This window comes from Saimiri boliviensis, chromosome 1 (genome assembly GCF_048565385.1).
Source record: "Saimiri boliviensis isolate mSaiBol1 chromosome 1, mSaiBol1.pri, whole genome shotgun sequence".
Lineage (NCBI taxonomy): Eukaryota > Metazoa > Chordata > Mammalia > Primates > Cebidae > Saimiri > Saimiri boliviensis.
In genome coordinates, this window is record NC_133449.1 from 41,872,649 (window position 1) to 41,885,051 (window position 12,403).

Below are 12,403 nucleotides of genomic sequence, written 5' to 3' on the forward strand. Positions count from 1 at the left end.
TGTTTCCTTTTCTATGAGGTGTTTCAAAAGACTGACAAAAGCCTTGACCAACTATTGAATTGTTTGTAGTCTCGACTTCCCTGGTCTCGGATCATCCTCCCACCTCAGCCTCCTGAGTAGCTGGGACTACAGGTGTATGCCACCATGCTGTCTAGTTTTTGTATTTTTTGTAGAGATAGGGGTGCCATGTTGCCCAGGCTTATTTCAAACTCCTGAGCTCAAACAGTCCTCCTGCCTTGGCCTGCTGAAGTGCTGGGATTACAGGCATGAGCTACCATGCTCAGTCTGGATACTAATTTTTATCATTTATATATGTTACAGCTATCTTTTCCATGTTTATGGATTGCTTTCCCTATTATGTCTTTTGGAGAGCAAAACATTTGAATTCTATTTTAGTTAAGTGTCAGTATTTTATGGTTCTTTTTGTATCTTTTTAAGGACTTTTCCGTTCTTGCTGTTTGTAGGATATGAAGGCATTGCAGTTATTTTCTAAAGATTTTATAATTTTGCCTTTAATTCTTTAATTTTCTTGGATTTTATTTTTGTGTGTGGTGAAGATACGGGCTTTTTTTTTTTTTTTTTTTTTTTTGAGATGGAGTCTCATTCTGTTGCCATGCTGGAGTGCAGTGGCATGATCTTGGCTCACTGCAACCTCCAGCTTCCTGGTTCAAGCAATTCTCCTGCCTTAGCCTCTCGAGTAGCTGGGACTACAGGCGTGCGCCACTATGCTTAGCTAATTTTTGTATTTATTTATTTATTTATTTATTTATTTATTTTTGAGACAGAGTTTCACTCTTGTTACCCAGGCTGGAGTGCAATGGCGGCTCACGGCAACCTCCACCTCCTGGGTTCAGGCAATTCTCCTGTCTCAGCCTCCTGAGTAGCTGGGATTACAGGCACGCACCACCATGCCCAGCTAACTTTTTGTATTTTTAGTAGAGACGGAGTTTCACCTTGTTGACCAGGATGGTCTTGATCTCTTGACCTCGTGATCCACCTGCCTCGGCCTCCCAAAGTGCTGGGATTACAGGCTTGAACCACCGCGCCCGGCCTATTTATTTATTTATTTATTTTGGAGAGACAGGGTTTCACCATGTTGGCCAGGATGGTCTCAATCTGTTGACCTCGTGATCCACCCACCTGGCCTCCCGAAGTGCTGGGCTTACAGGCATGAGCCACTGCCCCTGGCTGATACAGGCTTTAATACACAGTTCACCCTTGAATAACATGGGAGTTTGGAGTGCCAACTCTCTCTCCCACTCAGTCGAAAATCCACATATACTTTTGGTTCCCCAAAAACCTGACTATACTGATGGCCTCCTGTTGACCGGAAGCCTTACTGGTAACAAGTTGATTAACACATATTTTATGTATTATATATGTTATATGCTGTATTCTTACAATCTAGAGAAAAGAAAATATTATTAAAATCATAGGAAAATTCATTTATTCATTAAATGGAAGTGGATCATCATAATGTTTTCCTCCTCATCATCTCAACTACTCAACATGAGTAAGTTGAGGAGGAAGAGGAAGAGGAGAAGTTGGTCTTGCATTTTCCTGTTAACTACTTAAGTATTTAGAAAGTGATTACTTATTGGTAGCATATGAGTTCAGAGTCCGGAATGATGGTTATGCCAAACAGCAATCAGTTGTCCATGTGGGTGTCTAAGATAGTTACGCTTTTGCTTTCTGATAGTTCAGTGTACACTTTATTTCATGCACAAAATCATTTTTTAAATATTGTGTAAAATTACCTTCAGGACAGGTGTATAAGATACATGTGAAACATAAATGAATTTTGTTGTTAGACTTGGATCCCCTCCCCAAGATACCTCATTATGTATGTGCAGATATTCCCGAATCTTAAAAATTTGAGATCTGAAACACTTGGTCCTAAGCAATTCAGATAAAGGATACTCACCCTGTAATACAATTTTAAAACAGAAGAGGTCCTCATTTTAGATAATTTTCACATCAACAGTTCAGAAAACTTCATTATTCAATATCTCATAATGTAGGAAATTAGATTGGAAAGGGAGCATTGCTGTAGCTAGGCATAGTTAATCCTAACTGTAAAGAGGTAAGGAGAAAGGTAAAAGGATCAGAAGACTGAAAATGTGGTCTGGTGCCGTGGCTCATGCCTATAATCCCAGCACTTTGGGAGGCTGAGCAGGGAGGATTGCTTGAGGCTAGGAATTCAAGACCAGCTTGGGCAACATAGTGAGAGCTCATCTCTACAAAAAAAGAAAATTGAAAATGTAATACTAATTATCACTATTATTTTTGGCAACAGAGCCTTATTGTTTTGCCCAGGCTGGAGTATAGTGATGCAGTTGTAGCTCACTGCAACCTTGAACTGGGCTCAGACAATTTTACTGCCTCAGCCCCTTGACTACAAGCATGTGCCATCACACCTGGCTAACTTTTAAAAAATTATTATTTATTTATTTTAAAGACAGGGTCTTTCTCTGTCACACAGACTGGAGTGCAGTGGCACAGTCATGGCTTACTGCAGCCATGACCTCTTAGGCTCAAGTAATGCTCCTGCCTCAGCCTCTTGAGTAGCTGGGACTATAGGTGTGTACTGCCACCCCCCAGCTAATTTTTTTTTTTTTTGTAGAGATAGGGTCACCCTAGGTTGCCCAGGCTGGTCTTGAACTCCTTGGCTCACACAATCCTCTTGCTTCAACCTCTCAAAGTGCTGAATTACAGGCCTGAGCCGTGATGCTCAGTTATTTAATTAGAAATATAAAAGCCCTTAGGGCATCATTTCACCACAGTGCTTGCATCATAGTAATTAATATTCTAAATGAAGACTGAATCACCAAGAAGTGGTTACATTATGATTGTATGCCCCCAGTAAGAAAACAAGGTAGTAAGTATTCTGTTTTAGAAAGATATGAAACCAGTAAAACCCAAAGATACTAGAATGTGTGAGCATGTCTCATTCTGATATGATACTAGATTGCCAACTTTTGGATATTTATAATAAAATAAAATACACTTATCTCTGCAAAGATGACACATATTTCTCGACAGTTCAGAAAAGAAGTTAACTATGATTCAGTGTAATAAAAGCATAATGAATAGCTATCATTGTATTCTTTAAACTGTAATTTTTTTTTTTTCTTGAGATGGAGTCTCACACTGTCACCTGGGCTAGAATGCAATGGTGCAGTCTCTGCTCACCACAACCTCCGCCTCCCGGGTTCAAGCGAATCTCCTGCCTCAGGCTCCTGAGTAGCTGGGATTACAGGTGCTCACCACCACGCCTGGCTTATTTTTTGTATTTTCAGTAGAGACGGGGCTTCACTATGTTGGCCAAGCTGGTCTGGAACTCCTGACCTCGTGATCCGCCCACCTCAGCCTCCCAAAGTTCTGGGATTACAGGCTTGAACCATCGTGCCTGGCCTAAACTGTAACATTTTAAATTTTAAAATATAAAGTTTACTAGTCACATATAAATTTCCTTGTACTTCTAAAAAGAGACTGACTTATGCCAGTAAATAGATTAGACTGATAGTAAGAGGTTTGTTGATCTCTGTTTTCTCTTCATTGTTTTCTTTTTTTCTTTAATGAATTCAGGAATGCTAGAGAATTCATTGTTATTTCATATTTTAACCTTCAAAGCTGGAAACTATTTTGAGAAGGCACAAAAATTTTTAAAAAGCAGGGGGATTACTTATTTTAGCTTATACTCCTACTCTATAAAAAGGGGGTATATTAGGACAATGATCTAATCTACTTGGATTAAGAAAAGGGAATGTTAATAGCCCTCAGAAAATAGATATATTCTAATCTATTATATTCTTAGTTTATTGTGAATGAGAATGGTGGTATTTTAGAGATTGAGAGGAAAAAAAAGAGCAAAGTTTTCAAAATGGAAAGAACAAGAGCAGTGGATTATATAGAGTCATCAGAGGAAGGACCTCTGACTCCAGTTTGCCGTGTGGCCACGAGTAACTCACCTGATTTTTCAGAGTCTTCATTTATTTATAAAATGATGAGGGAGTTGTTGGACTTTAAGATAATGTTTCTTTTTGTTTTAGTAATTACGACAGAGATTTAAGTTATTTGTATTCTACTTTGGTATGTTCCTTATAACATTGAAACACTGTGACTGGAGGAAACTTGTTTTAAGACGTTAAGCTTCAGAAGCAATGCATTTTAGCTTAAAAGGCATAAATTAATACACATTTTTGTGAAATTCAAATAATATACTGGAATATGTACACTGAGAAGCAAAAATTTGTCTTGCTTCCCACTTTTCTAATCTCACCTTCCTTGGCAGAAGTAACCCAGTTATCAGTTTGATGTGTATACTTCACAACTTGTTTCTGTGTACATTATATATACATTTGTGTGTATGTTTTTTGTGTTAATTTTTAAAAGTGTGTTTTGGTGTGTGTGTCTGTAAATAAATTATTCAGTACATATTGTTTTGCATTTTGCTTATTCCACTTAAGTCATCTTATAGATCTTTCAGATTTTTAGCTTATACTGTTATTTTAAATTATTACATGATATTCTATAGTATGGACGTATAGCTTATTTAACCTCATCCTTAGACTTTAGATCATTTCTAATTTTGTGGCAAAAATAAACAATGCAGTAAAGAACATCACTGTAAGATAGTAACTTATTGAAACCACCCTATATGATCATGCTGTGGACTATTTAATTATCCCAAGCCTGAGGTAAGTGCCAGTTCACATGAGTAAATTACACATGAGGAAAGCAATCACAGAGTTGGCAAATAGCAGACAGATGGCTGGGCACAGAGGCTCACACTTGTAATTCCAGCACTTTGGGAGGCTGAGGCAGGCAGATCCCTTGAGGTCAGGAGTTTGAGACCAGCCTGACCAACATGGCAAAACCCTATATGTACAAAAAAAAAAAAAAAACGTCAGACACGGTGGCATATGCCTCTGTTCTCCCAGCTACTCCCAGCCTCAGCTAACAGAGGCTGAGGCAGGAGAATACCTTGAACCCAGGAGGTGGGGGTTGCAGTAAGATGGCACCACTGCACTCCAGCCTGATGAACAGAGTGAGTCTCAAAAAAAAAAAAAAAGCAAACATTTATATAGTTAGCGTAATACCAGAGTTCATGCACTATTCTACCACAGCTCTTACTGCATTCTCAAAGAAATTCATGCCTCTGAAAGGATTAAAAGCCAAGATTTTAGACAGGGAGGAATTAGAGCTATGAGGAACTCTGGTGATAACTACTATGCTCTGTTTCATTGCCATTGCTTGTTGCCTTGGCTATTGTGATCCTGTAATTGATCATTCAAGCCAGGGAACTTGGGAGTGAAAGGGGCATTATGATAATATTTGTACTGAGATAGGAGACATATTTGTTCTGGAGAAATTGAGACACTTGAACATCTTAACCCTAACATAGGCCATCATCACCTTTCACATGGGTTACTATAGTAGCCTCCTGTCTGTTCTTGGGTTTACCCTTATCCTGTTCCAGTCTATTCTCACACAGTAACCAAAATGATCTTTTTGAAACAAAAAACTGATTAACTCACTGAGTAGTTTAAAGACCCTCAGTGGCTTTGTGAAAGGATGTATTTGTTTGGTCCTCATGTGATTATTGTTAGAATGCAGCATGGAATAGAATAAAGGGCACTTAAGTTGAGAGTCAAAAGACCTATGTTTGAGTCTCACATATCTAGATTAGTTTGGTGACCTTGAGCAAGCTATTTAGTTTCTTGAGCTATTTCCTCCAATATAAAATATATCTATCTAGTGTGGGAGCGGGGGCTGAGATAAATATGAAGAGCATAATATAAATGTAGAGCATTGTTAATGGTTAACTTTGTACTTGTTATGCCCTTTGAAAAATTGTTCTTATGTCCTCTCACAGTGTCTATCAGGTTGTGGTAGGATTTTTACAAGCTGAACCACCTTTCTTGTCACTATTCATGTTTCACACAATTTAAACACCTTAGTCATTTTTTAAAAAAAATAAAAGTTTGCTGAAGGTAAAGTTACCAAGTTGGTGCTAAAACCCAGCACTCTAAGCTTGACATTATAGTCTGATGATCTAGTAGCTCAGCTGTCCTCCAAAAATAATTAAGCAGGTTATATGTTTATAAAACTCAAATAAGTATTTTATCTGTGATTATAATATAAAGGTATAGCTCATCTTTCATGAATTGAGAACAATTTAGAAACATACCCATATAGTTTACTGACTTAATCAGGGTCGTTGGTTTATAAATAATGGCTTACAAAAAGTGAATTTATTAGGTAACATAATTAGCTGGGAGGAATATTGGAGTAGCTCTCAGAATTGACGGGCCAAGGCTTCAGAGACTAGAACTGGAAGTCAAGGTAGTTAGAGCCACCTTTATTTTTGACAGTCCTAGGGTGACATCCTTGTAGCTGGAGAACCAAAGAGGATGGGCTATAACTCTGCCTCTGGGAAATTTGAGAGGGCTTCATTTGGCCTAGACTATGTCTTATGACTACTACTCCTGTGGTAGTATTAGACTGAGCCATATGAAATTCTGTCTGTCCTTTTTTTTTTTTTTGGAGACAGGGTCTTCCTCTGTTGCCTAGGTTTGAGTTCAGTGGCATGATTAAAGCTCACTGCATCCTTGATTTCCTGGGCTTAAGTGATCCTCCCACTTCAGTTTCCCAAGTAGCTGAGACTGCAAACGTGTGCCACATGCCCAGGTAATTTTTTCTGTTTTTGTAGAGATAGGTTCTCACTATCTTGCCCAGTCTGGTCTTGAACTCCTGACTCAAGCAATCTGTCTACCTTTGCCTCCCTGAGTGCTAGGATTACAGTTGTGAGCTGCCATGTCCAGCTGAAATTTCTAATAGTAATATTTTTACAACTGAAAAGGCCATTTTATATGGTTCAGTCTCATAGTATGGGGGGCAGAAGGAAAAGTGAGACATCTTAGATTGACAGCCCTATTAGGACCAAGAAATATGGTGGGGTTTCACGGAAGACAGGGGCTGCTATTCTTCCTGTCAGAAGAAAGAGAATAAGAAAGCATTCTGGGTAGAAAGAATAATGACCAAAGTCTAACATACTTAGGAAGAATGTAGATCAGCTAGAATTCAGCTAGACCACCTTGAAAGTGAAAAAGACTTAAAATATAAAAATTTCTAAGGCAAGATACTGAATTGTTCTTATCCTTTCTTAAGCATCTCGGTGTTGGACACATCTGCCTTTAAGTAACAAATGTGCTCAAAGCTTTCAGATTCTACCTTTGTACTTTGTACATATCCTAGGCACCCTCCTTATAACAATGCTATTTAAAGATGAAGAAGGCTGAGCACAGTGGCTCATGCCTGTAATCCCAGCACTTTGCAAGACCAAGGTGGGTGGATCACCTGAGGTTAGGAGTTCGAGATCAGCCTGGCCAATATGGTGAAACCCCATCTCTACTAAAAATACAAAAATTAGCTGGGTGTGGTGGTGTACGCCTGTAATCCCAACTACCCAGGAGGCTGAGGCAGGAGAATCACTGCAACTCGGGGAACAGAGGCTGCAGTGAGCCGAGATTGCACCACTGCACTTCAGCCTGGGCGACAGAGCAAGACTCCGTCTTGAAATAAAATAAAGGTGAAGAAATTAATGCTCAAATAACTAAAATAACTTGCTTAAGATTATGTAACTAGTTAATATTGGAACCAGAATTTGAGGTCTAAATTAAAGATGAAATCCAGCTTTTCCTTCAGTACCAGTACTTCTTAAAGTTAAGATGCTCAGTGAAATACCAGTAAAGACAGAAGAGAGTACATATGTATTCATGGGAGGTCTGTTGGTGTATATGATTTAAATATGAAATATGAACATTGTCTACTGTCCCATAATGTAATGGTGATAGCTTTGGTGTTTTGTTTTAGTTTTGCTGTTTTCGCCCAGGCTGGAGTGCAGTAGCAGGATCTCAGCTCACTGCAACTCCACCTCCTGGGTTCAAGCAATTCGCCTGCCTCAGCCTCCTGAGTAGCTGGGATTACAGGTGTCCACTACCATGCTAGCTAATTTTTGTATTTTTAGTAGAGATGGGGTTTTGCAGTGTAGGCCAGGTTGGTCTCAGACTCCTAACCTCAAGTGATCTGCCCGGCTAGCTTTGATTCTTAAATGCTATAATGGTTTTTTAACTCAAACTTTGAATTTGTTAAGAAGTTCCATGGCATATTATCTCAGTATGAGAAAAAAAAGAGTACATTCTGCCTTATTGTCTGAATGACTGAAACAATGATCTAAATGATCCCGGTGTGGTCCAAACAGCTCTTATGTTAAAATCTAAAACTTCCCTTCATTGTAAGCCACGGATGTTTTTAACAGTTATTTCGCTGGATTTTCCTGCTTCTACTGAATGAACCAATAGCAATGGATGTTTCCATATGTTCAGATTCTGATTGACCCAACAAATCAGTAGTATAGTCTAAAGTTATTTAACTTTGGAAGTCCTTGTAATTGCTATGGACTTGTAATTGTTATAGCTAAGCCTTATTTGAGTAGTCTTTCTGTGGTTGCTGTTAAATACATAAGGCAAAATATTAAGTATGTACTTCATAAAAACCTTTTTTAAGAGAGGTTGTGGTGTTAGGAGGAGAGAAGGAGCAGCAAAACTTCTTTCATTAATTACATAGCAATACTGACTTTTGTGAGGTGTGGGAGAGTATAATAGTAAAGGTAGAAGTAAAGAGTGCTTTCTCATCATTGTTGGTTAGGGGCATGGACTCCCTATTTGATACATAAAGCAAAACAGAAGTGACTTATATTCCTTTTCTGTTTTCATAGGGAACTATGATAATAATGTAATTAAGAAAGGTTGAATGGTTTGCTCTCTTGTAAGTTTCCAGATGTCTACAAAATGATATATTTAGGAAACATTTTTGTGAGAAAACACATTAAGATGATGTTATAATAAAAGAGGAAATTTGACTATAGGAAAAATTTTGATCATTTTAATTATTTGTCAAATTTATTATGTTTTATTATTTTAAATTAAGATAGCTATGAAAATCTTTATAGAAGTTAATGTGTGTCAACATGATGGTATGTTGTGGGAGGTTTTTTTTTTTTTTTTTGAAATGGAGTCTTGCTCTGTCACCCAGGCTGGAGTGTAGTGGCAAAGTCTAGGCTCATTACAAACTCCGCCTCTGGGGTTCACATGATTCTTGTGCTTCCGCCTCCCAAATAGCTGGAGTTACAGGTGTGCACCACCACACCCTAGTTTTTGTATTTTTAGTAGAGATGGGGTTTCAACATGTTGGCCAGACTGGTCTCCGACTCCTGACCTCAAGATATCTGCCTGCCTTGGCCCCTCAAAGTGCTAGAATTACAGGCGTGAGCCATTGCACTTGGCCAGAATTTTCCTCATCTTTTGAAAGTCTTATCTGGGATAGTTTTTGTTACCAGAAATTATTTCTCAAGCAGTTTACTTAAAAATATTCCATATTTTATTTTATAGATGATAGTATTTCTGCTGCAAGTACTTCTGATGTTCAAGATCGCCTGTCAGCTCTTGAGTCACGAGTTCAGCAACAAGAAGATGAAATCACTGTGCTAAAGGCAGCATTGGCTGATGTTTTGAGGCGTCTTGCAATCTCGGAAGATCATGTGGCCTCAGTGAAAAAATCAGTCTCAAATAAAGGTAATTGTGTTGTAAAGTAAGAAGTCTTGCTTTTTGCAACATTTTCTTTGAAAGTTGAAGTTGGAAATATAAAATTAGTTTTTCTTATGGATTACTTGTGATTATAGTTTGTTTTCTGTTTGCTTTTTTTAAATTCCCAAGAAGTTCTGACAGTTTATTCTTTTTTTTTTTTTTTTTTTTTTTTGAGATGGAGTCTTGCTCTGTCGCCAGGCACCAGGCTGCAGTGCGGTGGCATGATCTCGGCTCACTGCAACCTCCACCTCCCAGATTCAAGCAATTCTCCTGTCTCAGCCTCCCGAGTAGCTGGGACTACAGGCGCGTGCCACTACGCCCAGCTAATTTTTGTATTTTTTAGTAGAGACAGCGTTTCACCATGTTGGCCAGGATGGTTTCAGTCTCTTGACCTCGTGATCTGCCTGCCTGGGCCTGACGGTTTATTTTTTATTATTTAAAATTAAGAATTTTTGTATAATCTACTGATTATACTTACAGGCTTTTTATGCTATGGTATTTGTGTGAAGTTACTATCTTCCAACTAGATGATAAGTTTACTGAGGACAGGAACTGAATCATCTTTTTGTTTCTCTCATTTCATATTGAATATAGTTGGTAGGCATTCATGTGTTTTTAAAATTAATTATGTTGTCAACACAGAAACATAATTAAAATTATTATAGGTTAAATAGCTTTATTCTGAGCCCTCTGTGGTCATTAGCAGAATTCTGAAAAAATTCATTTAAGCTCTGAAGCTTACTATCTCAGTACAGTGAGACTTTTAACTTTTCAGTATTGGGAGTTTTCAAAGTTGAGCCAAACAGTCATCAAGACCCTGTTGGTCTGAGTTTGGAGCAGATATAGTGTGCTTTTTCTCTTTCTTCAACCACTGAGAAAGAATTTGTAATTACCTCAGATTAATCAAGTATTTGAACATATCATTTGATGTCTCTTACTGATTTATTGGTAGAGTAGATGGGGATAGGCATACTTATGCCCATTTTGGCAATGGGAAAGTGAGGACATTTATTGGTTTGCCTTCCTACTGCAGTAAGTCAATGTAAATTATTAACCTAGAGAGGAATTTTATATAACTCCCAAATTCTAACTGATTAGGAAGTAGTGCAGTCAGCCAACCAGCAAATGAGAAGCAGATTTAGAAGAAAGATTGTGAATTCAGTTTCTGAATGTTGTTTGGGGTGTATATGGTATGTAGAGATATATATTGGTAGCTGAATTACATATGGATCTAGTGCTCATATGTTAGTCTTGGCTAGCAACAAAAATTTCGGAATGTTCCTCTTATGGATGATAGTTGATGCCATAGTGGATGTAAAATGAGAAGGCAGTCTGGGATAGTTCCATTGGGAGCTCCAACATTTCAGCATAGCACAAAAAGTGATTCACATTGTCAGCTGCTACAGAGATGTCAAATAAAGACTGAGAGATCACCATTGGATTTGGCATTTGCAGCAATATTAGAAACCTCTCCAAAAGCAATTTTAGTTGAGTAATAGAATTGCAAATCAAATACCAGTATTTTGAGAAACAACAATTAAGGAGAATTGTAGAATTGAGAGCAACAAATACAGCCACTTTCAAAAACTTCACCTGAGTGGAGGAAGGTGGTAATAGCTAGGAGAGGATGCTATGTTGAGGCCAGTTTTAATTAGTTAAAAAAATTTTTGCCGGACGCAGTGGCTCAAGCCTGTAATCCCAGCACTTTGGGAGGCCGAGGCGGATGGATCACGAGGTCGAGAGATCGAGACCATCCTGGTCAACATGGTGAAACCCCGTCTCTACTAAAAATACAAAAAATTAGCTGGGCATGGTGGCTCGTGCCTGTAATCCCAGCTACTCAGGAGGCTGAGGCAGGAGAATTGCCTGAACCCAGGAGGCGGAGGTTGCGGTGAGCCGAGATCGCGCCATTGCACTCCAGCCTGGGTAACAAGAGCGAAACTCCGTCTCAAAAAAAAAAAAAATTTTTTTTTGAATATGTGATGGACTTGAGCACAAAGATAGGTTGAGGACAAAAAGGCAGCAGAAAAGAAGACCGATATGGGGAAATGGGGTGGTAATTGATGAGGCAAGTATCCTGAGAATTTAAGAAGGGATCTTAGAGCAAGTGAGAAACTATTAGTCTTAAACAGAAAGAAGAGTAATACTTCTAAAATGCAATGGAACGATGCAACTGAGTGGAGTCTGATACATATTCACAGTTGTCAGGGTTGGAAGTTTCAGTGCTATCACTGTCTTGTGAGGACTACAACTTCTAGCCCTGACAACTGTGAATATATATCGAGAACACTGATAACCTTTAGGAGCAAAGATAGGTCCTCAGTGGTAGCAAAAAGGGAATATATGTTTGGAATGGTTAAAGTGGAGAATGGAAGACTGTATGATATTTGAAAGAAATGCTGAGAGACCTTGAGGGTGTGGAGGCAGGAAACTTATTGTGGAGGAAAGGTGGATATCATTCTGCCCCATTTTGTGATTCCCACTCTTTTCCCTCTCAGCCTGATGTACTCTGGGTCTGTGTATTTACCGTGGAGTGTTAGATGAAAGGCAGGATTGATCTTCTTCATTAGTGAGTAAGATAAATATGTCCATGACAAACTAAGGGACCTGAAGGTTTGGCAAAAGACTTGTTAGAAACCACCTTGATTAGTGATGTTAGTTACATTATGCATTATTTGTTTATTTTGAGGACTGCCAAGATCAAGCCAGAAAAAGTTTTTATTTGGTTATAAATTGATTTTTATAGGAGGATT

General features: G+C 38.5%; 1 protein-coding gene across 4 annotated transcripts in view; it reads left to right on the forward strand.

Moving 5' to 3' along the window:
* The window catches only part of EML4 (EMAP like 4), a 153,991-nt gene that overhangs the window by 60,818 nt on the left and 80,770 nt on the right, over positions 1–12,403 (forward strand). For all 4 annotated transcript variants that reach the window (XM_010337475.3, XM_003926779.3, XM_074396462.1 and 1 more), the window contains exon 2: positions 9,456–9,638. In XM_010337475.3, coding sequence (XP_010335777.2) covers positions 9,456–9,638 — 183 coding nt within the window. The remainder of the gene's footprint in view (positions 1–9,455; positions 9,639–12,403) is intronic.